This window comes from Lissotriton helveticus, chromosome 6 (genome assembly GCF_964261635.1).
Source record: "Lissotriton helveticus chromosome 6, aLisHel1.1, whole genome shotgun sequence".
Taxonomy (NCBI): Eukaryota; Metazoa; Chordata; class Amphibia; order Caudata; family Salamandridae; genus Lissotriton; species Lissotriton helveticus.
In genome coordinates, this window is record NC_136067.1 from 419,473,364 (window position 1) to 419,500,910 (window position 27,547).

Sequence of the window (27,547 nt, forward strand, 5' to 3'; positions counted from 1 at the left end):
GTTACTCACCCTGTTGATGTTGTGTCAGGTCCTATCGATCTGTGTCCATACTCCCACCTCCTTGCACTGTCTCCACACTGATGACCGTGGCCTCCATTTCCTCCAACTCCTCCTGTGGCGCAGGACTCCCACCTCCTGTCGTCATTGCTTCCTTCCTGTTGGCAGCGGGTTTGTATTTGGTGTGGCTTTTCACATCATGCCAGCGCCTCCTGTCCTCCTCAACACTCCGACTGCATTCACATTAGTCTCATTGTGGGTCAGTTGATGGTGGTGTATTGTCACCTCTATGATGCTGATCTAGTTTTGCTGCAGACTGCACCCTGTCTTCCTCTTCCTCTTCTCCTTGTTCTTCCCCAAGCCCGAGGTTCCTTGCTGGAAGTCGGTGGGTTTGTGGGGTTCGAGTTGGCCTCTGCACTAGGGCCGGAGGCATCTATGGGGCTACGCAGTTTGAATTATTCTTTTTGTTGCTTTTATAGTGCATTCTCCCACCTGACATGTGGGATTTTCAGGCCTGTCACCAGTTTTCGCTGCTTTTTGTATTGCAATTGGCATCATCAAAAGTTATTTTGCATTGGCGTTTTGCATTTTTGCGGCGTTATTTTGGTTTTAACGCGGTTAATTGATGCGTTATCATGAGACTATCGCATGGTAACACCATGTTGTGAATATTTACTTAACACGACATTATTTTCCAGCATTAGACTGCGATGTTGAAAGTTGCGTTAAGATAATTTTGCAATAGTGATCACAAGTTCTTGAGAATATACCCCTATTCCTCTTGGGATTATAGATTGGGAAGACCAACCAGAAGACAAGTGAATGACAGAAAAAAGGAAATTATAGTTACGTTACATATCCGAGAATATATGCACTAAAACCGATAATTCCTTAAGCATTTTAGAAAATGAGGCTGAGGTTGATTAGGATGCAAGCACAACACACACCCTAAGATTTTTATGTTGGAATGTTCATGGGCTACAGAGGCTAAGTCGGTTAGGGAATATGAGCAATTCATACAGAATTTTGTTTAATGTTTCAAAGAAAAATGGGTGTGTGGGGAACTAGCCACTTTTCCCATATTAATGACTTTGTGCATGCTTACTCTCCCATCTCTCCTGATAAACAAGGACAGGGATTTAGTAAGCTTGGCTTTGACTAATATTCCAATTGATGTTTGCACTTTAGCTGCCTGTTAAATGTGAATGAATCCACATTACCTTGGTGAAATTATTCTCAAATAAATGTATGCACAGTTGAAATCTATTGTTTTTGGTAATGTGTATGTTTCTCTGGGAAATCTAACTTAACATGATTGCAAAACTAGAGAAAGATTTATGTATTCTACTGATGCATGCTTCGCACAGCTTTGTTATGCTTATGGGTGACTTTAAAACCAAATTATGAGAAAAAGATGTAATAAGTGGGGAGGAAGTGGCCTCAGATTATAGTGTACCTCGTGCAGTATTTAATCAAGCAACACGTTCAAGCTGTGACCAAAAATCTAAAGAGATATTACTTAATTTGAGGCTGGTTTGCACGAATGGGATATTTCGAGGTGATAATCCGGCAAAAAGAACCTTTAGATTTAGGTAACAGAATTGCCCCATTTATTATGTATGCATTCCCAAGTGGCATTTTAACCTGGCATCAGATTATAGGGTTCTTATATGAGATTGGGAGCAATTGCATTCCCTCTAAGCATGCATTGGAGACCAGAAATCGGTATGTGACATTAGACCCTCTATTCCACTTCAGGTGGAATGTTCCAGAAGAGGCGTAGTCTGACTAGAGGGGAAGCAAATTGAGCTACTTGCCCAATTACAAGTTTGTATTAAAATTGATGATTTAAAATTATCAAGAAGTAATTTTTGTAAGGGGTGTGAGGAATGTATGCTAAAAGTAGTTGATTGCTTAAAGGATAAGTATAGGAAGGCACACGGTGCAAACATTTATAAGATCCTACCAGAAAAAAAGGACTAACTTTGTTTGGATCCAAACTCAAACAAATAGAATGGAAACTTAGAAAATGGATGTCAGGGAGAAACAGGCCTTTAGATAGTCACTACATGAATGATTACCTTAGGGTTAAAATGGAATATAGGTCGTAATTAGGCATAAAGAAATATATGTTTTGAAGAAAAGTGGCAACAAATGATAAAGGTGATTCAATCCAAAAATGTTAAAATGTTCTGGATGCTAATGCAATATGATACAGACTTGGATATTATAAAAATAAATTGTGTGGTCCCTGAGATAAACTGGTCAGAGTTGCTTGAACAGAGATATTGTAATGGGTATAATGATAATTCTACAATAGAGTATACATATGATGACGATTGTCTTAACAGTATATCGATATAAAAGATTCATAAAATGATCCCTGCACTGAGGTTGGCCAGGGTAGCAGCCCCAGATAATGTGCCCTCTGTGACTATTAAGGTAAAGAGTGACTGGTGGGCTTCACTATCTTATCAAGTATTTAGGTTACTGGAAACCTCTGCAACAATGCCCGAAAGCTGAAATGGGGCAGTTATCAAACCTATATTGAAAAAGGGGGATATTCAAGACCCACTGAGTTATAAGTGTATTAGCCATTCTGATGTGAGTTTAAAAGTTTTACTCAATCATTTAGAGAAGCACTTGGACATCTTCAATATCAAACTGATAAATCACGGCAGCTTTAAGAAATGCCATTTGACCATTCATCACCACTTCAGTTTATGGGCAAAAGCCCAGAAATTGACTGAAAGGATGGGTGATCTTTATTGTGGCTTTGTTGACTTTAAGCCTGCATTCGATTTGGCAAATCATGATAATCTCTGGGAGCATTTGAAGACCTTAAGAATCAATGCAGGGATGGTAAACATTTTTAAGTAAATGCATAGAGGCAATTGAGCATGGGTTGAATTAAATCATAAACACCTGGTGGTCCATCGCCCTCGGCAGCCCTCCCACCCCCACGGACCACGCCCGAAACCTCGGCATCCTACTCGACTCCTCCCTCTCCATGACCCGACAGGTCAACGCTGTCACCTCCTACTGCTTCAACACCCTCCGCATCCTCCGAAAGACCTTCAAATGGACCCCCCCCGAATCAAGGAAGGCTGTCACCCAAGCACTCATACCCAGCAGACTGGACTATGGAAACGCTCTCTACGACGGGATAAACAAATCTCTGCTATGCAAGCTCCAGAACATACACAACACCGCAGCCAGACCTGTCCTCGGCATCCCTCGACACGAACACTTCTCCCGACACCTGCGGAACCTCCACTGGCTCCCTGTTGAGAAGTGAGTTACTTTCAAGATACTGGCCCACACCATCAAATGCCTCCACAACATTGGACCCCAATACCTCATCAAGAGAATCTCCTTCCCTGTACCCAAAGAGAAACCTCTGATACACCAACCTCGCCCTCGCCGAAACCCAGCGCATCCACAGAGCCAGAACAGGTGGCAAAGCCTTCTCCTACAGCGCGGCCAAGACCTGTAACAAGCTCCCGTTCGACATCAGATGCACCCCATCCCTGAATATCTTCAGGAAGAAACTAAAGACATGGCTCTTCGACTGAGCGGAGCTGCTTACCCTCTGTCCCTTTGCCCCTCCAGCGCCTTGAGACCCTCACGGATGAGTAGCGCGCTTATAATTCCCCTGATTGATTGATTGTGTTGTCTCCAAAAATATTGATTAATAATGTCTAATGCCAGGGATGTGTTTTTGCACCTGCTCTGTTTGCCCTTTGAATATCAGATGCATCTCAATGTTTGGCAGATGTGAGCGAAATGGGAGGTTGCCACATCCCCTGCTTGCTATATGCCGACAACTTGATACTTATCGATGTTACTCCAATCAGGATACAATGGAAGTTGGAGGTTTTTGCTTAATAATGTGATAAGAAAAGATTGGAAATAAAAATGGACAAAACCAAAAGGGCAAACTTCACTGGTTTATTAACGGGGCAAGGGTTGAGAGAGATACTCATACAGGTATTTTCGCTTCCTTTTTGGTTCAAATTTGAATTGAAATTCCTATCTGAACTCTGTTCTGGGGTTATGTACATTAACAAGATAAATGGTGACTATGACACAACCCCAGTTTTAAAAGCCTTTAAGGCAATGGTGCAAACAAAATGTATTTATGGTACAGAGATTTTTTGTATGAGTGGATTTTATGATTAGAATAAGCTTGAAGGCCAATTTCATAAAAGATTGTTATGTCTCCCTCAATTGTCCATGGTTGAAGCAATTAGGATACAACTTAAACTTATTTTCTGGTACTATATCTCTATAAACTATTGTTTAAGATTTTGGAACAGGCTCCTATTGGATGGAGAGTACACAATTAATAATTCTTTTAAACAGTGGTCTGTCATGGGCTGCAGGTGTTAGAAAACATTTAAAGAAATGTTATACTTTGCTTTTTTTACACTCTCCCACTATTGGATTGCCCTTAATATCACAGGTGAACATAAATATGAAAATTATGATTGTATAGTGTGGAGAAGTGTGGCTCAATGGTTAGAGCGGCAGACCCTGATGCAGAGGTCAAGCCTGGGACCAGGGTTCAATTCCTCGGCGGGTCTTGGGCTCAAAATTCCACGGACCTGGTCATTCTCGCCACGGTGCCTATTCCAATCATGGAGTCCCACTCTGCAACTCTGGGCAATAGCTTGCTTAATCTCCACAACGGCCCCCACAACGCTAAGGATGCCTAGCCTCCACCTTGGGGGTGCCCAGGAGTGGACACCTCAAAGAAGGCTGCTACAGCGTAACGCGAAGCAACGAGGAATGGAGTGTGAGCCCCCTCGAAGCCTTCCATAGACTCGAAGGAAGTGTTCCAAACCAACACTTCAGATACATTGAGACCGAAAACAAGATAAGAAACAGGTTGATAATTTCCCTTCTTTTTATTTCTTGTTTTGCGTTTGTAATAATTATTGCAGACCCACACCACTCTCACATATTTTTAGATTGGTCCTGAAGAAAGCCCGTAAGTCCGAATTCCGGCAATAGAGCTGAAACATGTCGGCCATTTTTTATCTCACTAAATGCTAGTGCGCTCTGAATTCTTTAATTTTCCATAGAACGCACACCTATAGCATTCCCTAATCAGGGGCTACCCGAATCCAGATCAAATAAAGTTCTAAATCTGGCTGTACGGGTATTTTTAATTCACACTTTGTCCACATCACTGGGTCACTACTGTTTTTAAACCATGGGTAATATCCTCCTGGTGGAGGCTGCATATCTAAAACGAACCCTATGATTATGCACACACGTGTTATACAGCGGAGAACAAAGATATACCGCTACCCAGACCACCCAACACGTGCATGAGGGTTTTTTACTGGAGACACAATACCCGAGTCTTGCATACCTTGGTTTATGCAGGACAAGTGTTCCTTCTACTGCATGCGAAGCGCTCCAATTTGACATCTATCTGTCTCCTTCGTATAATTTCAAAGGCATACTATTGTATAGACGGCCTGAAAGTCGGTCGGGATTTCTTCTAGAAATCGCCACCATTTTAGAAGATTTTGCAACAGAGAAAGCCATGACAATTTTAGGAGACTTCAATTTCCATTTAGACTGCACCCAGGATAAAGATACCTTGTCCTTACAATCAGAAATGGAAGTATTCGGCTTATCACAGCTAGTGACGGGTCCCACTCATAATGGAGGACACACATTAGACGGAATATTTTCTAATCTAAATAATCTGCTAGTCACGGAGGTCTTGCCAATGACTTGGACGGACCATTACCTGGTACTAGGTATGATAGAAATCAATAAGACCCACACTGATAAAACGCCTACCCTTAAGCAGGAGTCATTTAAGGTGTGGAAAGACATCAATATCCCTAATCTCAAGGCTGTATTAGACACTTCCAAGCCTACCTTGTCCAACGATCCAGAAATAGCAGCAGAACAATATCAAATTTGGCTGGAACAAGCCACTAATGAACTGGTACCTGTCAAAAAAATGTCTAGGAATAGAAGTTCTCCATCAGCACCCTGGTACACAGAACAACTTAGGAAACATAAGCAGATATGTAGGAACAAAGAAAGGCAATGGAGGAAAAATTACGATGATGAAAGCATAAATAAATACAAGGAGTTCCAGAACCAATATAAACTCATGATTATGGAGGCAAAAAAAAGATATTATTGCGAACAAATTGAAAGTGCAAAAAACTCTAAAAAACTTTTTGATATAACTAGACAGCTTGCAGGAGACGTTCCCGACTTGAACCCTCCATGTTCGCAAAGTTTCTGTGATGCACTAGCATCCTTTTTCTTCACTAAAGTGAATGATATTTTTTCTGCATTTACCGCTGCAGATAAACTAGACACTGAGGATACGACAATGCCTCGTTCTGATAATATTTTTCCCCAATTCATAGAAATCACAGATATTCAAACCCACGACATTCTTAAAGCCATTAAATCCGGTTCAGCACTGGATCCGTGTCCCCTGCAAACCCTCCGTCCACTAATGGACACTGTGATTCCTGTTATAACACAAATTTGTAACTCAATGTTCCGCACAGGAATTTTCCCCAGCCTTTTCAAAAAAACCCTATTAAAGCCTCTTTTGAAAAAAACGGGATTAGATAAAACGGAGTTGAAAAATTACAGACCTATAGCCAATCTTCCACTCCTGGCTAAAATAGCTGAAAAGGCCATGAATAATCAACTTGCGGAATTCATCGAGCAACACCATCTGCTCGATGAAACCCAGTTTGGATTCCGCAAGTTTCACGGTACAGAGACGGCGCTCATCAAAGCGGCAGATGACATCCGACTAATCCGGGATCAAGGAGGTGCAGCACTGTTGGTGCTACTGGACTTGTCGGCTGCCTTCGACACGGTTGACCATAAGATCTTGGTCAACCGTGTCGAGCAGATGGGTGTGCAAGGTTTGGCTAAAAAATTACTGGCATCCTTTCTGGCGGACAGATCCCAGGCGGTCATCTTAGGACAATTCGAATCAGCTGAGTTGTCCTTGCCATGTGGGGTACCTCAAGGTTCATCCCTGAGTCCGACACTATTTAATATCTATGTGTCGGACCTTGCTAAGACTATCAAAGCACATGGGATGAACCTTACCTCATATGCGGATGACACTCAGTTGGTCCTGGCCGTCAGAGACGATGGGGATAGAGTAGCGGAGAATTTTAGGGCAGGTATGTTGGCTATCGGACAGTGGATGTCGGCAAACTGCTTAAAATTGAACTCCGATAAAACCGAGGTGGTAACCTTCGGCCACCTCAGCCCCACCTGGTCTCAGGTATGGTGGCCGTCATCTTTTGGAACTTTGCCGAAACCCTCTACGAAGGTGAGAAATTTGGGCGTCATGTTTGATGATAATCTGAACTTCATGGCACATGCCAACCAAATAGCTGCAACAGCATTTTATAAACTACGCTTGGTAAAGAAGGTTCTGCCTTTCCTTCCTAAAAGTGCAGGCAAGACATTAGTCAGCGCTCTTGTCCTGTCAGCACTGGACTATTGCAATGGCCTGTTCGCCAATACTCAAATTAGAGTCATCAAGAAAATGCAGACAGTTCAGAACGCTGCAGCAAGACTTCTTGCTAACATTCCCAAATTTGAACCAATAACTGAAGTCTTGAGAAGCTATCATTGGCTGCCCATCAGAAATCGAATTAAATTCAAAACCTTGTGTATTGTCTATAAATCACTACATCACCAAGCACCTCAATTTCTGAGAAATCATCTGGTTCCATACATTCCTTCTCGCCCACTCCGTTCAGCTAAACAGAATGATCTGATTGTTCCACGAACCAAGTTAGTCAACTGGGGAGACAGACGTTTCCTGGTTGTGGCTCCAAGACTATGGAACACACTCCCTCAATCCATCAGATCCAGTCCTAACCTTCTTGTTTTCAGAAAGAAACTGAAAACATGGCTGTTTAACCTTTAGTACCCACTACTTATCTCAGGAGAGTTGTTGACATTACAGCGCCGAGACGCCTGCGGGCAATTGTTCGCGCTTAAGAAATGTTAAAAATAAATAAATAAATAAATAAATTAGTTGGACCTCACAGGGAAAGCCAGGATGGGTTCCACAGCGGTATTCGTACAAGCGCCTTGAGACCCTTGCGGGTGAGTAGTGCGCTATACAAGTATCAATTTACAATTTATTTTCAGAAGATGATTATAAGTATTAAGGTATGAAAAATTCAGTAACCCACTTATTTGAACCATGGTGTAGTGAGGATGTCTATCCGTGCACTATAGGCTTGCGAAATATTCTATTGAAATACATTTTGGGTATCAACCCTATATTATATGATATGAAATTACCCAACGCGACTCCTAGAATTGGCAGATTTTACAACTGTGGGTTAAATATGAAATGTACTAGTGTGCACATTTTATTTGATTGTTGGTTTTATATTGCAGAAAGGCGTACATTCTTAAAGTTTATTTGAATGAAATATTATATTGACATTTTATGTGCTAGGCGTGAATTGGATGTTATATTTGCAGTTAGTAAATTCTTACAAGCAATTGGGAAGGAAACTAGGGGGAGTTAACACACTTGATGGTTTCAATAACAGATATTTTAGTATATGTTGTTTTTTAATTATGTTGTTTTTAACTCTTGTGTTTTGTACCTTGTTAATGTTTTGAGAGGCCTTTGGTTAGATCTATGTATGGACTAGTTTAATGGACTGAGTTCTTCATAAACATACATTTTATTACTACTATCTAGTGGTGGGGCAGAGAAGAAGATTCAGTTCTAAGATCTGCTGGTGGGGCAAAGATCAACAGCTTAACAGGAGAGTCCAGTAGTTGAGCAAAGGGGGTCTTCCGCTGAGCATTGCTTGTAATATGGGTCGAAGCAAGTTCAAACACAAAATTGAAACCGACAGGGGGAGACTGAGGTCCTTCAAGATATGGGGGAATCTCACAGTCCAACAGTTTGTTTAGAGGGGTGGAGGTAGAGAGTTTAATAGGTGTGTTAAATTGATCCAGGACAAAATTGAAATGAAGTGAATGAACTGTCAAATGATGATGAGCCCTCAAAAAGATGGGTTCGGGAGAAAACTAGAGCAGAGGGTAAAATAAGTTAAAGGGTGGGAGGAGGCAGAAGTGGGAAGCCTTATATCACTAAGAAGGAAGACATATTGCAAGGTAGAGGGAGCGCAAGAGTTCTTGAGCATGGTAGAGAAAAAGGCATTTGGTCCTAACAGAAGAGATCACTTGTATAAGAGAAAGGAATTTGAGAGAGTTATTTAGTCGATGGCGGGGATAGGACGGTAAATCAAAGGAAGAGGGAATGGGTGTGGATTGCCGGTAGAAGTGTTGCAGTGCTTTCTAGTGAATATTACACAGATTCATCCGCCCAGTAGTCCTGCAGCCCATTAATAGAGAGTTTATCCCACAGTCAAGACGGGGTTGTAGTGGGCATGCCCTCTCAGCCAAAAAGACCCACTTTTTAGCTTTAATGCGTGAAGCAGGGTGTCTTTCTGGGGTGCGCTCTAGTCTTAGAAGAGCAGATTATCAAGAAATTACAAGAAACTAACAAATCTATCATAACCAAAGACAGAAGATCACACACGATAAAAGGGCCACCAGTCTATCATGCTGCTAATTTCCCAGTTAACAAAAGCTATTATGATTTATCTAGCACCGACAGGCCTATGATCTGCCATTTCAAAGAGTAGTTTTATGATACATGAAAATTAAAACAATAACAGCCATCTGAAACAATCTGAGATTGTTTAGGGCACTATTCAGTGTCCGGTTATGTGCACCAAGTGGCCCGCTTAGGGCTTACTTTGAAACACAATGAGCACATGAGAGAACGAACAAATCAAATACTCTAAAGAATGGTGTAATGAGCAGAACTATTACTGCTGACAAAATAAGATATTTCACTGCGATGTAATGATTTGGAACCCAAAGGAAACCTAAAGATGATCTCTTGCTTGATTAATAAAGATTGCAAATCTGGAATTCTAGGAACATTAATTCAAGTCAGTCTGGTCTGAAGACTAACTTAATGACTCAGCTTCGTAAAGCAACTTGCTCATGGTATACGGTGGGGGTGTGGCAGCGTGTGCAGTCTCATCACAAGAGGTAATTTCTGAAACAGACCTCTTGATTGTTGTTTTATTTATTTATTTATTTGATTTATATAGCGCGTAATCACCCAGAGGTCTCTAAGCGCTTTGCCAGATATATGCCAAAGCAGGTTCTGAAAAGCCGAACATCAAACCTACAGCCCCTCCCATGCTTGCTGAAAAAGCACTGTTTTTAATCTTTTCCGAAAGGGCAGCAGGCTGGATTCCTTGCGCAGTTCAGTTGGTAAACTATTCCAAACCGCAGGAAAGATGTTAGAAAAAGCGCGACCACCAAGGGTAGATAGTCTAAAACGCGGTTGGGTTAGAAGAGTCGCATCAGAGGAACGCAACCGTCTACCAGGTTTATATGGGGCCAGACGGGTTTTGATGTAGTTTGGTGCCTTCCCATACAGGGCCTTGTGTGTAATACAAAGCCCTTTAAACAACACCCTCTGTTTGACGGGCAACCAATGGAGTTCACGCAACAAAGGAGACGCATGCGTTCTCCTTGGTTTCTTAAAAATCAATCTTGCCGCATCGTTCATGACAACTTACAGACGATTCAGATGTTTTTGCGGAAGCCCTGCATATAGTGAGTTGCCATAGTCCATCCTGGATAGGATCATGGCAGATACAGCACGCCTCAGGGTGGCAAAGGACAGAAGTGAGGAGATTTTCCTTAGTTGTCGGAGGAGACCAACACACGTGCCTACCACTCCTGAGACTTGTTTTTGCATCGTCAAACTCCCATCCAGGGAGATGCCCAGGCTTTTCACCACTGTTGCAGGTTCCGGAGGCACTCCTAGTTCTAATGGCCAGAACTGGTCATTCCAGGGGTTGCCCATGATCGTGATTGGCAACACCTCGGTCTTATCTGGATTGATTTTCAAAGAATTCAGAGACATCCAATTAGCTGTAAATCTTAGGATATTCTGCATTATTGCGTGTGCACCCGTACAATCTTCCATTTGGATAATGATTTGGGTGTCGTCGGCATAATTGTATATTTGACAATCCATCTGATTGAGAGCCGCAATCAGAGGTTGCAAATTGACATTAAATAGGAGAGGGGAGAGGAGAGAACCCTGCGGTACCCCACAGGTGATCGGCACTGGGGTTGAGGATAGGTCTGCCAATTGAACTCTCTGAGTTCTCCCTTGGAGGAAGGAAGAGAGCCAGACGAGTGCGGTGCCCTGGATGCCTAGATCCCTCACCCGCAGCAGCAGTTGACTATGACAAACGGTGTCAAAAGCCGCGGAGCGGTCTAGTAACACCAGGGCGCCAGGAAGTTTCCTGTCCGCTCTGTTCCTTAACTCATCCAGGATAGATAACATCACTAGCTCCGTGCTATGATGTGCACGGAACCCCGCCTGGTTTTGCTCCAGTGAAACATTTTTCTCCAGATGGTCAGAGAGATGCGTAAGGACGTGTTGCTCCAGAACTTTGGCCAAGAATGGTAACTGCGAAATAGGCCTAAAGTTCTTCAAATTTTTAACGTCCGCCCCAGTTTTTTTCAGCAGGGGGATCAGCCGTGCCTCCTTAAAGGAGGATGGAACCTGTCCTGTTTGTAAGGAGTTGTTGAGGAGAGTCCGAACATCTTCCTCAATACCTGGCATAGCCAACTTAAATATCTCCGGAGTACACGGGTCGGCCTGAGAACCAGATTTGACCCGCCCCACGAGATTTAACAGTCTGTCCTTCGTAATCAAGGGCAGAGTGACCAAAGGGTGATCGAGCGGACGAATGACCGGAACAGTCTGTAGAGGACAGTCCAGGATTGGGGTATTGGCAATTTCTGATAGAAGGTCTTTAATCTTAGTGGAAAAATAGTCCTGAAATTGTTGGCAGTCTTCTTGCTTGAACTCTGGACTTTGCTCCTTATTTTTTCTGAGTTCCGTGAGGACCTTAAAGATTTCTTTTTGTGGGTCCGAGGCTCTGGAAATCCTGTCCTCGTAGAACTCTGCTTTCCTTAAGAGAATAGCATGTTTATAAGAGGCAAGCTCCTGTATGTAGAGACTCCGTGCGTTGGGACTGTAGTCCTTCCGCCATGCTCTCTCAGATTTGCGTAGAGCCCTCTTTTTTCCCCTAAGGGTCTCATCATACCACGGGGCTCCAGCACCTCTATCTACCACCTTCATCCTTTGTGCTGGTGCCACGAGATTTGATACTTTTTTTTTATTTTGTGACCTTGGACTCATGCCATATTTAAAAAAAATATGTACCTGTGCTTTTCTGGTCTGTTCCTCTACTTCTGGTTTAATCTTTTCTTCTAGGTGCATCATACTGTAACCGCTCCGTTGTGTAAAGGATTCGTCTGTATCACTTATCTCATCATATGTGGATGCTACACAAGCCCCTCCTTGAACATTTGTGATACTGCTTTCCTTGTGAATAGCTCTAGGCTGAACCTGGGAAAATACAATGTCATAAATAACTCCAACCACACTAAAATATAGGTTCATTACAACATATCACATGCAATATTTTCATACAATTATAACAGGTACCTAAAGTAACAGAAATGAAGGCATTATAATACTTTGATTAAAAATGTGTGCATTTTAAAACAGTTTTACGAAACAGGATTGTTAAACTACAGGTTAGAACAATGGTTTAGAGAAGACCTGTTTTGTATGTGCTCTGCCTGAGTTTCCAAAAATTCAAAGCAATATGGCTCTAAATGTAAACCAGTTTTTTGGAGGAAAGCCAAACTTTCCTTTAGTAACGTAGTAATAGACACAAGCCCTTCCTTTAAAAAACAACCCACTGTATATAAACAAGAAAAACAAAACAACATTACATTTAAGGAAGGAATACGTTCAAGTTACCAATCCGATGTGTTTAAAAAGAGTAAAAGTGAATTACTAAAAAAAGAACATCAGGATGCAGGGATCAGGAGTTTATAAAAATATTAAGGAGCTGATTATAAGTTCCCCAGTACTTTTGATGAGACAAAAAACGGGTTACTGACCTCATTGGAATTACAGGATCAGTGAGATCACTAGGGAGCCATTTAGTTTTAACTGAAGACTCTGGTTATTATGATGGCGGTTGGTCAGATGACTGACTGCCATCGCAGTGGGAACGGGACTGGCCGACAAGGAGTCGGAGTTCCCACATGGTGAATTAAAATGAAACAGCCAGCACAGCAGTTGGAAAAGTGTTTAGTAACACTGAGGCTTGTGCTGCAGCCCTGGAAAAGGGCCGCAGCACAGCCGCAGTGTTATTGAGCACTTTGTGCATTTTTATGAACTGTGTGCCAGGCACGTGGGGTCACTACATCACTACATGTGCCCCAAGGGCAACATTCCAGTGGCCCACAGGGGACATGGGCCCTGCTTGGGGTCCCCAAAGTCCCTTTCTGGCAGCCTAATCATGGCAGTGTGACTACCATGGAACAGTTATCCGAAGGGACATCAGAATCCCTTTATTGTAGGGATTGTGGTCCGACCACCACATCAATGGGCTCATTGAACCTTTCGGAGACTGCGATCTGTCCCTTTGACCCCTGTGATCTGACTGACCACATCATAATGCAGTGGTTGGACCGCTACCCTGCATTTTGGTGGGACTGCCACTGAGGGCCTGATGTGACGTCCCACCGGCATCTTAATAAGTCCCAAAGTTTTCCAACAGTGCGCAGTTAAATTTGAGTTAGGCACCCATAAGGCCATTGCGTAATTGAGAGAGGTTGTAAGCATTGCAGTTTGTCACAGTAAATACTGTTACTTTTGCATACAACACTTTAGCAGCTGTTGAAACTGTTCAGCAGGGCATGTATCGAAGCTGTGGCCAAGCACACCTCCAGGAGGTCTTTTCTTTGTTCAGTCCTGCAGTAGCCTTAAACTCCATACTTAGTGTAAGACTATGTGAATGCAATGCCTACACTATGCAAAACATGCAAGTGAAATCAAGACCCAGAGCCCCAGAGACACTCAGGACTTGTAGTAATGGCAACCATCTTTAATCCATCATGTGTGGTTAAGGCATTCATTGCTAGACAAATTTCTGCAGCTGGTATATTGTTGACAGGAGATTGCAATTAATTACACTTTCTGAGTCTCTGACACAATAACTAGGTAAACAATATTGTTTGACATAAATGTTGATTCAAAAACAGGGTTTACCAAAATATTGCATTCATATACGTATAATAGTAAGTACAAACATTTCAGAAATAAAATATCGATTCACACGAATATCATCCACAAACATACACAAATATTGCTTTTGTAATATGTGTATGTATATAACTTAAAGTAGTAATACTGAATATTTTAACATAATGCAATATAAATAAAATAAAATAAATTCCACTAAATTTTAATACCATTTATACATACTTATATAAACATACACACATTTATGGATGTGTCCACCGTGTCTTTGGAACAAACGGGTACGGACCACAAAGTATAGGCAATTGTGCTGTTTATTTTCAGTCATCCATTACACGTTTCGGCCCTTGTGGGCCTTCATCACATGATAAAAACTGTGGCGTTGTTTTACCCTTTTTAAAGTAACAAGTGCTGATTAAAAACACAAATAGACAATGAAAAAATACTATTTGGTCACATGTTAATAATGTTACTCCAACAAAGTTAATGTTGCTGGATGAATACAATCTTAACAATCTGTTGGATATTATCGAACTGTAATCTCAATGACTGTTTAAAGAGCAAATTGCTACATTATACAACGTGCTATGTGTGCATCGTCTCCTTTTAATTACAATCTAAAGTGTTCTAGTGCTGATAAAATAACCATATAAATGTTAAGTCATGGAGGTATAGCAGCAGATGTTAAAAATTACCTCTTTTAGTTGTAATTGTCTAAATACATAATTTATAGAGTGAATAAATGTTCTAACAATCATAATGAAAGAATACTTCCTTCACAATATCTGTTGCGCATAATAGCCTGTTCATTGTTGAACAAATCCAAGATGCCGGTCGATATTATGCCTGATTAGTTGATACCAAAGCATAAATTTAAAGACATATAAACAAATCCTCCTTTGCATTTAGAACCCCCGGGTGTTTGGAGTCTAAATTCAGAATGTAACAGGTTTCTAGTTTTCTCAAAGTCTCTTCTCTGTGAACCCCTCTCCCATTTGGGTGGCACAGCCTCAATCAAATATTATTTGAAATGTTCAAGGTTTTTGTTGTGTCTTTAATTGAAATGACGGGCCACAGGATAAATTGGGTCTTGGTTAGTGAGCGCATGTATGTGCTGGAGTATCCTTTTGTGGGCTTGTAGCTTGGTACTACCCACGTAGCGTAAGTCACAGGAGAACTCCAGCACATATATCGCATGGTATGTTTTGCAGGTCAGTGACCTTGGAATTCTGCGCTCTACATTGCCAAAGGGTATAGTATAAGTTGTTTTATTTATACCAAATTGGCAAGCTTTGCAGGTTTCGCATTTAAAAAATATGTATATATAACGCCCCAGTAACCTTTGTTTTTTTTCAGTGTGTGTGTATATATATATATGCAAACTAACGCAGAAGAGTAGCTGTTCATTTTCACACCGAGTTCCAATTAATACGACAAAACTGGCTGAGGGGGGGAAGAACAAGCCCCCAGAGCAACAAGAAGAAGGAGAACCAGGAGATATGGGGTAGTCGGCAAAAGGAAGAGGAAGGGGCAGAGCAAAACCCCAGAATCGGACCGGCCGCAACAAAAAGAAGTAAGGAGCAAGGAGCAAACAGGGGTGATAAATCTAACTGTGGTCAACCTCACGAACAGAACCCTTACTAATGAACAACATGAACTCCTGAGCTTGGGACTCACCTTTTGCCCGAACACCAACTTGGAATACACGCAAACTAAAATCGATCTTTTCCGGTTCACCAGGAAATTGAAATTACATAAGCATTTCAAGCTAAGACCACATATTAAGGGACCATTGAAACATGGGACGAGATTGACGGCCACTGATGCCCTGACAGGCACAGACATGCCCTGTATTGAAGCAATGGAAGCTTTAAGAACTGAGATAGAAGATATAGACATCACAGGCATGGATATGGTGCAGAGGGCGGCAATACAGGGAATTGAACAAGAGAGGGACGTAAGTCATTTCAAGCCCCTTTCTACATTTATCCCTCAGTCACCATGGGATGCTATTGATGCTTTCTCAGAGGCCATGATGATGGAACCGGCTAAGCAAAGGAAGGTTACCAGTACGAATATATGTAACATCACAGAACCTCAGAAAAAAGCCCTGCAAGAGTTGATGAATGACAAGAAAATTATCATAAAACCCTCGGACAAGGGGGGGAATGCCGTTTTGATGACGAGAGACTACTACCAACAGGAAGCAATGAGGTAACTCTCTGATACAAAGTATTATACCACCACTACTAAGGAAATCTATGAATCCAGCATCAGGGAATATGATGATCTGGTTCTAAAGTGGTATAACCTTTCCATGTTACGGAAGGATGAACATCTCTTCCTGCGCAGCAACAACCCCATGACGCCGACATTTTATCATCTGCCAAAGCTGCATAAAAACAATATCTCCCCTCCGGGCCGTCCCATTGTGGCCTCTATTGATGGACTGACAGAAAACATGTCAAAATGTTGGGATAATTACATCTTTCCCCTTGTCTTGAACGTGAAACCTTATATTCAAGATACTAAAGACTTTTTAAATAAAGTGGCTGTTATGGACTGGGAACCAGACTATCTATTTCTGGTGATGGACATCACCAGTCTTTATACCATCATTGACCATACCCACGGACTGGCTGCTATTGAATACTATCTAGGCAAACGCCAAATCCGTTTTGCACAGCACAATATTATGCTGATTGAACTTGTGCAGTTTTGCTTAACTCATAACATATTTTTGTTTGAGGATAGGCTTTACAGGCAGATCTCTGGTACGGCGATGGGCACCTGCTTCGCCCCCAGCTATGCAAATTTGTTCGTTGGCTGGTGGGAGGAGCGGGTGCCCAGAAGCTGGAAGGTAGGTCAGGAAAGCGGGAAGGTGGTACACTGGTACCGCTACATTGATGACTTGTTCATCGTGTGGCAGGGGACCAGGGACACGGCAGAGAAATTCATCGAATATCTTAATGATAACATCTACAATGTGCACCTGTCTGGGACAATTAGTGGGGTGGCAGCCCACTACTTGGACCTACGGGTATACGTTGAGAATGGCCATGTCCATACCTCGCTGTACCGCAAGGAGACAGCGGGGAATTCTATCCTCTTCGCTAAAAGCGGACATCCACCAAAACTCATCAGGAGTATCCCCTATGGGGAACTCTTGAGAATCAAAAGGAATAGCACCCAAGACCGGGAATTTGAGGCGGCTGCCTCGGATTGCCTGGCCCGCTTTCGCCTAAGAGGGTATGATGAACCACCATTGCAGAACACACTGAGGAAAGTCAAGATGATCCCCAGGGAGGACCTGCTCAAAAAGAAATCGGGTGGGGCAAACATTAATGAGAAGGGTATATTTAGGATGATAACACCATACTCTACGGGGGCTGATAGCCTCAAAGCAATGATGCGCAAGAATTGGCACATCTTGCTTACTGATGAGGTGGTAAGAGAAGATCTGCCACCATATCCGCTAGTGACCTTTAGCAAGGCTAAGTCCCTGGGTGATATGTTGGTGCATAGCCATTTGGAAGCTCTCACTACCCAGCCCAATACCCTTAAGGAAATGAGTGGGTTCTTTCCCTGTGGAAAATGCAAAGCATGTGCCAATAGCCAGAGGGTGATTCACTATGATATCCCGGATGCAGGCAGAACCAATAATATCCATAAATTCATCACATGTAGTACTGTCTATGCCGTGTACTGTCTAATATGCCCATGCGGCTTACGTTACATCGGCAGCACCATCAACCAACTTAAGCTGAGAGTGCTGGAGCACCTCAGGGCAATAGACAGAGTAGACCCCTCCTATCCAGTAGCCCGGCACTTTGCGGAACACCACAACAAAGATAGAAACAAATGACGCTTCTTTGGGTTAGATCATGTTCCGTATAATCCACGGGGTGGGGACAGATTGAGAAGGCTGCGGCGCCTCGAATAAAGATAGCTCATTGACTTGTCCACAAAGCACCCGAAAGGCATGAAAAGTGGGGAGGACATGGCAGTTCATCTTGGCAAATAATGCTACTGGCGATGAACATAACTATGTGTCTTTGTTTAGTACTTTACTAAATTGTGATCTGCTGAAATTATCTAAATTATTTTGAAGTCTTTACCAAGTACTATTTCGATTTATCTGATGAACTGGTGTATTATCTATTGATAATGAATTATTGCTTTTCAGTAATTACCTATGAAATTCTCATTATGAAATCTATTTTTCTTCTACTTTTTAGAATATGTATTTCTCCTTTCCAAGTGGCAGAGGCTGAGCTTTTTTCGCTTTATGATGGTTATTTCATTTGCAAATTGGCCTGTATTATTACAATCCTGTATTACAGTTGATTAATGCTTAATGAAAAGTGCTGAACATCTTTGCATAATTCCGAGTATGATAATGTTTATATGTATATATTTTAAGCACGGTATGCATCTGTATAGGGGCATATGCCGATCCATGGCTTCATTGTGTACATTTGTATATTTAATTGTTGAAATGCCCAATGTTTTTGTGAGTATACCGATTCACGGTTATATTCCACATTAGTTCCCATAATAGGAACTCGTTCCAAGATGGTGCCCATCTTGGTGTTTGTTGGGCTGGTCCCCTTTTGATGTCTACCCTTGCAAACAAAACTTTATTTAACCGGAAATGTATGCTGCTGGTCAGAAACACTGAGGAAGGCTAACGCCGAAACGTTTGTTTTGTTGCTAAAATAAACCACTGTTATCTGCTGCCACCGGAGTGCTGTTTCCTTTCCTGATGATTTGAGCGTTATATACATATATATATATATATATATATATATATATATATATATATATATATATATATATATATATATATATATATATATATATATATGCCAAAACTTCACATTTCTACTCCACAACAAGAACTTGGCACTCCTGGCAATTCAAAACAAAAAAGAATTTTTTATTCGGCGTGTGAGGAACATCAATGCTTTTTGGTTCACGATAAGCGCCATATTGCATTCTTTCATTTTTAACCGTTTATTCTCATGGGTAAAGACAAAAAAGGGATAGTGTATAAAAATAAGCAATGTTATATATGGCGGCCATAATGGAATGGTCATGAGTTATGGCGTAATTCCTTCTGCAATCCATTATTCTAGACAATATATATTTACAAATATAAAATATATAATTATATGCTGTCCCACAATTCTAGTTCAATTGTGAATTTTTTAACAAATTCAAGGTGTTATATAAAAAAGACCTCATATCTTATATCTATTCACCTATCAGGTATCTTATCTCTCTATATAAAAATATAATGTACACGCAAAAGATATAAAAATACATATGAAATATATATTAATACCAGCTTCAAGGCCTGTACCTCATTATCGAAAAAGTCACCATGCACTGCTCATCAACCATTTTGAAAGTGCATACCAATACTTGAGCAAATAATGAATATCTTTATGTGCAAAACATAAACAATTATCCCCATATACCATTTAAAAACAGTTTAACAATTTCAGATTCCTGCATTGTATAGACCATGAAGCAGTTCATATAAAGGATCCCCTTTATGTATACATATCAATGCATCCGGTTTCTAGAACCAATTCATGTATCATACTTATAAATTCTGAACCTGCGGATACTCAATTTGTAAAGTGCAAATGTTCTATGGACAATTAAATATGATATATACATCAATGAATACATAGCCAAACCCACAGACCATCATAAATAGAAGCATAAAATTGATGTCTTAAAATTTGACCATAAATATCATAAATTTGTAAAAGATTGTCCTACATTTTGCCATGATATTACTAAAATATGATCTACATCACTGCTTTTGGAAGTCTAAAAACAGAGGCTAAAGGATTCAGTTTGCTCTATCAAATATATATGTTGACATCCTACGTTCTCATAAAAATGTATGCAAATCTTCGCTGGTACTAAGGCCCCTTGGATACATGGAGTCAAACTCTAGAATATATGATGTCTCCAGTCTTCTAAATTTAGATTCCCTATCCCCACCTCTTTTCTGGTGGCCTACAACATCTATGACATAGAACATTTTAAGTGTTTGGGGTCATTGTTGTGGCTACTCTTAAAGTGCCTCGCCACAGGATAGCTATCATCATTATTAATAATAGCACGTATATGTTGAATGATTCTCTTGTGTACCTGTATCTTGGTGCTACCAATGTATTTCAAGTTACAGCTGCAGGTCAGTACATATACAGCATATATATATTACCAACTGGCGCTCGCCAGTAGGTAGTTATAGTCATAGTTAGAACCTAGTTTCTATAGGAAAATCATTTTTTGATTTGCTAATAACTTTGATGTCGTTTGATGAATCTTTACAAAATGTTCCACAAAAAAATTCTATCTAGGTCAGCTCCTATGCTGAAAGTTTGGGGGTGGTTCGTAAAGGGGGGCTGAGAAAAAAGGGGGGGGTCCCAAAACACATTTTCCCAGTTAACTGCTGAACGGAAATACCCTACATTTGGCAAAAAGGTAGAGCTTCATTCAGAAAGCGACTCTTTTTAGATGGTGTGAATCTGTTCATTAGTTGCGGAGAAATTAGAAAAATAAAAGTTTTGATATCTGGGTGAAGCCTAACTCTCCAGCATGAGCTTCACTCTGATTGGCTGCCAACAATCCAAACCAGGAAGTGTTAGCAGCCATCTTGTGACTCGGTAGAAGCGAGTCACCAGAAAACAGAGAAACAAAGATGTAAAACAAGAGAAGGGGGTAGGGTAGAAACACCCTGACCCGCTAGGACTGCTCAGGGGGTCCCAGAAGGACCCTCAGGGCCCAAAAAAGCATTAAAAAAATAATAATTCAGCGCAATTCACGCTGGTGTTGCGGGTTCTCACATTTTATTTTAATGAGGCCTCTGGGTGGGCTAGGTTCCATGGGCATTTCTTAAAAAATAATAGCGGGGGCTTGCTGGGGTTAGGGGGCCTGCTGGGGCCCCCGCAACCCCGGGGCTTCACTCATGTTGGGAGGGGGTTTGCACGGCTCCCCTCCTGGAGCCCTCCATTTTCTTATAACTTTGGCGTCTATTTGACGAATCTTCATGTAATTTACCCAAAAGTTTCTCTTTTTTGATCAGCTCTTATCTTGAAAGTTTGGGGGTGATTGGTCAAGGGGGGCTGAGAAAAAAGGGGGGTCCCAAAACGTGTTTTTTAAATGCATTTTCCATAGGAAACTTTATACAAGGCTGCAGGTCAAACCGCTGAACGGAATTACGCCAAATTTGGCAGGGAGAAAGGTATTGGCCCAGACAGCACGTTTTAGTTTAAATGGCATAAATCCGTTCAGTAGTTTTTGAGAAATATCAAATTTGGCAGATATCGATATTTGGGAGTTTTGACATCTGATTGGCTGAGGGGTTACAAGTACGAGCTTGCAGCTGATTGGCTGTTAACGGTCGAAAGTAGGAAGTGTTGCTAGCCATTTTGTGATTCAGTTAATCAACACACTTCTCTCCCTCTACAAGCCATCGGGTCTGTAGTTTTACCTCTGCGAGGCAACACTGAAAATATACCGCAGCTCGGTCTGTGTGAGATACCCCTTTCACGGTCCCTCTCCCCACATCACCGGCTCACAGCTCGCACCCCACGTCACAGGAAACCAGGACCTCGGTACGTTGTGGTGTACCAAAAACACGCCTCAGTGCACAGAAACCCCTACGCCGGCTAGCTATAGTATGTCATTCCTTCTCCGTACTACAACTGAGCTACCAATGATTAGATATCCTAGAAGTGTGGCTCACTGGTTAGAAGCGGCAGACCCTGAAGCAGAGGTCAGGGTTCAATTCCCGACGTGGCAGGGTCTAGGGCTCAATGTCCGCAACTCGATAATTCTCGCCTCGGTGCCTACTTTAATCATGGGTACCACTCTGCAACTCTGGGCAATAGCTTGCTTAATCTCCACAACGGCCCCAACAGCGCTGGGATGCCTGGCTTCACCTTGGGGGTGCCCAGGAGGGCACCCCCAAAGTGTCCTCTAGGGCGCCCTCACAGGGAAAGCCAGGAAGGGTTCCACAGTGGTATACAGCGCCAGGATGCCCCGAGATGGGGCGGCAGTGCGCTTTACAAGTATACACACACACATTTAGAACAATGCGACTCAGGTCCTCCCAGAATTCAAGGAAACAAGACACTCTTTCGCTTAGACACTCTTACCTGAGACTTTGTATATTTTAAAATATTTATTTCAACTAACGAGCTCTGTAATGTAATACACATGCTAAGGTGAGCAAAGAAATGCATGTAAACAATACAATCAGCATAGTTACAATTGCATAAAGTACGAATGGGAAAGGATATTATAATGTCAGTGGATTAAGCCAAATAGCGCCTAACACCCTCCCCATGCTACAAGCTAGGTTTATTATATCAATGGAAGACCGCTGGCTCATTCACTCTCGGTACTTCCACGGACCTACCAATGATTAGATATCCCCGAACAATGCAAATCAGGTACTCTCAGAATTTATGGGAACAAGACAATCTTTCGCTTAGACACTAATGCCTGTTCACAATGTGAGTAACGATAGACTTTGTATAGTTTAAAATGTTTATTTCATTAACGCACTCTGTAACGTAGTACATGTGGTAAGCTGAGCAAAGAAATGCATGTAAACAATACAATCAGCATAGTTACAATTGCATAAAGTACGAATGGGGGAAGCATATTATAATGTCAGTGGATTAAGCCAAATAGCGCCTAGCACCCTACCCATGCTACAAGCTATGTTTATTATATCAGTGGAAGACATCCGGCTCATTCGTTCTCTGTACTACAGCGGAGCTACCAAGGATTAGATATCCTAAAGCAATGCAACTAAGGTACTCTCAAAACTCATGGGAACAAGACACTCTTTTGCTTAGATACTCATACATGTTCACAATGTTAGTTACCAGAGACTTTGTATAGTTTAAATGTTTAATTCAACTAACAAGCTCTGTAATGTAGTATACTTGCTAAAGTGAGGAAAGAAATGCATTTAAACAATACAATTAGCATAGTTACAATTACAGAAAGCATGAATGGGGAAAGTATAATATAATGTCAGTGGATTAAGCCATATAGAAGTTACCACCCTCCCGATGCTACGAGCTATGTTTATTATATTAGTGGAAGACCTCTGGGCTTGGACAGCTGAGCCCCCTACCTCAAATCTTATATAATAGAATTTATATCTCCGGACAAGCACAGCTCTTCGTCGGTAAAGATTGTTCTCCAAGTGTGTGTAATTTGCATCCTGTGCAATTTTAAAAGCACTCAAAATTTCAGAAGCGGAGGTCTGTTACATGTTATGTCTATATGTGCGTGGGACGGACCAAAGCTGAATAATAAGCAATGTTGTTTTCTGCTCTTGAACATGGCATACAGACGAGTACTCAGTGCACAGCAGAAATAGTGAAAGGCACACAGTTCCCATGCAAAGCAGCGAAAACAGAAGTGTTTACGAGAACCAGTGCATTTAGAGTTGTGTGGAAAAAGCAGCTAACATAGCTGTGATGCAAGGTACAAACTCATGCTAACTTAGCAACGTTCGTTGGCACCTCCTAACCCCAAACGACACCCTCCCCTTTGGGCGGTCCAACGCACAGTGAGCAAAGTAGAACACAGAGCCCAAAAAGTCTGAGCCAAGAAGAGCAGATATCCAATATAGTAAAATAAAGTAGGCTAAGAATGTTAACAGTGTTGAAAACATAAATGTTAATATTACCATGGTGATAGAGAAAAAAAACATGTGGCACAGCCAAATTAATCCATCAGTGTGTAAGAGCAGTAAGTTGCAACAGCTTCCAATAGGAAATCATTATTTTCGTCTGAAAAAGTAGACGCCATCCAATTGAGCAATTCGAAGGAGCAAACATGCTCATTGATTATCGGTGCTTCTAGCACCATAGCAGGGCAACTTGCGTGGTACTCGATGTAATTCCATTGCAGGAAATCATGTGCAGCTGTGCATACATCCCACTGAGCTAGCACACCAAGTGCAGCAGCAAATGCCATGAAACCAATACCGGAACATTCACCCACATGATTCACCAAAGGGTTCATCAGTAAAGGAAAATCCGTGTTAGGTGACACTGTTTTTCTGAGGCATAGATCCAACACCCATCGGAAGGGACAGGACATGCATGAGAACACTGGCTGGATGAAAGTATACCAGGGATAGTGGAAAGACAAATTGTAAGCCATGCTGAGAGTGGCCAGGGGCAAGGTGCCATAATAGTCAAGCATGTGGTTACAAAGTTGCTTTAGTAGGGTTGTGAACGAGCACAAGTGGAGCTGCCATTTCTGAGCATGCAGATTTAGAAGAAAAGCCTGGCAGCCAAAGCTAGTCGAAGTGGCAACCCGCCGAAAACACTCGAGAAAATAGAATGAATGAAAGCAGGGATCACACCAAAAATAGTTTGAAAACACAGTACAAGGCCAGATCTCACAAGCTAAAAAAAATGCGCCAGCCCTGTTGTATGCGAAGCAATGAAAATAGAATGAATTAGTTCACCAAAATGTTATGGGAGATCAGTGTTAATAAGTCTCAAGGGCAGAAGTGAAAGAAACTTCTTTCTGGGACAATAAGGCTCTTATTCGGCTCAGCTTGTCGAACTCTGCCTTCAAGGTCAGAATGGAAGGTCAAATCGAGGTATCAAAACTCCCCTGTGAGGGAGGAAACAGCACGTTTTTACAGCAAACTACACGTTGTGACGGCCCATTGCTCTTCCTTGTGCGAGTCAGCCCGTTGGCTCACGGCTCGGGCCCGCAGATCTACCTCTGCGAGTTAGGCCGTTAGCTCGTAGCTGTGTCTCTGCTAGCAGACCTGTTGGTCCGTTGCTCTGACTCTGCGAGTTAGACCACAGCTGTCCCTCTGCGAGCCAGCATGCTGCTGTGCCTTTGTAAGTCGACGGCCCGCAGCTATTCCTCTGCGAGCTGATATATATATTCACTGAAAAAAACATAGGTTTTACATACGTTATTGTTAGAAATTAGCATGTAAAAAGACATTGAAATTCACTGAGAAAAACTGGTTTCAGGGGCGTTAAAGTTAGCTGGATATTTCACACATACAAAACCATAGAAATTCCACTGTTATAGTTAGTTCAGCTAACTACAACTCGCGCCCCCTCAATGCTTTGCTCATGACGTCACATATTACATCATTCATGGCATGGTCAGTGACATCATTGATGACATCTCAAATGACATAACTTACTGCTTACTAATGTATCTTCAGGAAATGCAATCATGAATCGCGATTATGTGCTTTACAATGTATATATAATAGTGCAATATCCAATACGAAAGGGTTGTCTTAATGCATAGGGATAACAGAATACACTGCAAACTGTTGAATATTTTATATGCATAACCCAGATGTATTATATGATTCAATGTCAAATATTTGTCATAACATCATCTCTATCTTTAATAACAGTCCCCCCAATGCTGATACAGCACTCTGCCTCTTTTCATATATTATATTTGGTACATGTTCTTACATGTTATAATTTACTTAGCACTTTGGTAGCGCAACGCACTTTAAATATTCAATATTTATTCACACACTGCACTTTAGTTTAGCATTGATATTGGAGCAGATCTGCATTATGCCTTTTGCTATATATGTAATTGAGTACATGAAATAAATTCATTTATGGGTGATGTAACATAGAATTCTAGCAAAGTAAATATATATAATAAATATGAAAAATTCAAATACGCATTAAGCAGTTATAAAATGTAAACATTATGAAAAATTACAATACGCATTAGGCAGTTATAGAGTGTAAATTTTTATACAGCTATATATTTTTTAAGATGCAACCAATGCAGTGTACAATGTCTTTGCTGAGAGTCTATGTTTATGCCTAGCATAGTACTTGTAACGTGATACAATCCAGGTTGTTTTAATCACAATGCTGCAGAGCGTTCTTTATGTGATCAAGGTCACGTGTGGTGACCGAAACGAGTCATGATATGTAGTGAGCAGCAATACATTCTGGGCACCAGCAAAATTGGAGTCTGTGCCCATGTTTATCTGCAAAGTGAGGGACTAATGGGAAACTTTATCTTATACACATACACACACACATACACATATATATATAGTAACACCATTTTTTTAGATATATATTTTACACTATTTAAATTTTTGTGTTACTTTATTAGATTTACTACTATAAAAAGCATATATATATATATATATATCACTGAAAAAACCATAGGTTATAGACCATACATAGTTAGGAATTAGCATTTACAAAACCTTATTTTACTCACACAAAACCATTGAAATTCCATATATAGTTAGTTGCACTAACTATATATCGCGCACCCGCAATCCACTGCTGATGATGTCACATATTACATCATTCATGACATGGTCAATGACATCACTGATGACATCACTGATGACATCTCAAATGACATCACTGATGACATCACTGATGACATCTCAAATGACATCACAGATGACATCACTGATGACAACATCCAATGACTGTATGTTTCTGTAAAGTTAAAATATGTCTTACATATTGAAGAATGAGTGGATTTATAAGTGTCTGGATGAAGGATTTAGTAGGTGCATGACTGACTGTATGAGTGAGTGATTAAATGTGTCTCACTGAGTGCATGGGTTAGTGACTAAACTGTCTTAATTTCTGCATCATTATATCTTTTGTTCTGTAAACTGATGCATGTGTTGATCAGTAGCTATATGAGTAACTATATGGGTTATTGATTGGTTGCCCATTTATTTGTATGGGAGACTGAGTGTGTGTGTGGGTGTCTGGTAGGTGTATGACTCTGTGCATAGATGTGTGAGCAGTTGATTCACTAGATGTATGGGTTCAAAAGTGCATGTGGAAACAGCTGTATGGGGGGTTGACTGAGTGCATGAGTGTATTGGTGAGTGAATGGATATCCCAGTGCTACATGTCAAAGTAAGTACATATGTAAAACACAGTACATGTGAGAGTTGACATATATAAATAACTGTGCATAAGAGCCAGTGAATGTGTGAGTGGCTGTATGGATCATTGTGAACTTGTATCCGGGATTGTATAAGAGAGTAAATATGTGTTAGTATGTGTTTGAATAAGTAAGGTGTGTATAACTGTATAGTTGAGAAAATGGAGGTGTGATTGATTCTTTGCATGACTGACTAGGTGTGTGTGTAACTTCATGGATGAGTGACAGTCTGTGAGTGTCTGTTTACACTGAGTGTATCTAAGGTTATATTAGAGTCTGAAGAAGTTCATCGTATTATCACATGAATGATGTCATCAGTGATGTGATCAGTAATGTCAAACCAGT

The 27,547-nt window shown here is 41.2% G+C and overlaps 1 protein-coding gene across 11 annotated transcripts in view; it reads right to left on the reverse strand.

Moving 5' to 3' along the window:
* DCDC2C (doublecortin domain containing 2C) overlaps positions 1 to 27,547 on the reverse strand; it is a 5,988,712-nt gene that overhangs the window by 2,131,560 nt on the left and 3,829,605 nt on the right. For all 11 annotated transcript variants that reach the window (XM_078647857.1, XM_078647853.1, XM_078647855.1 and 8 more), the window contains one exon: positions 12,317 to 12,502. In XM_078647857.1, the coding sequence (XP_078503983.1) occupies positions 12,317 to 12,502 (186 nt within the window). The remainder of the gene's footprint in view (positions 1 to 12,316; positions 12,503 to 27,547) is intronic.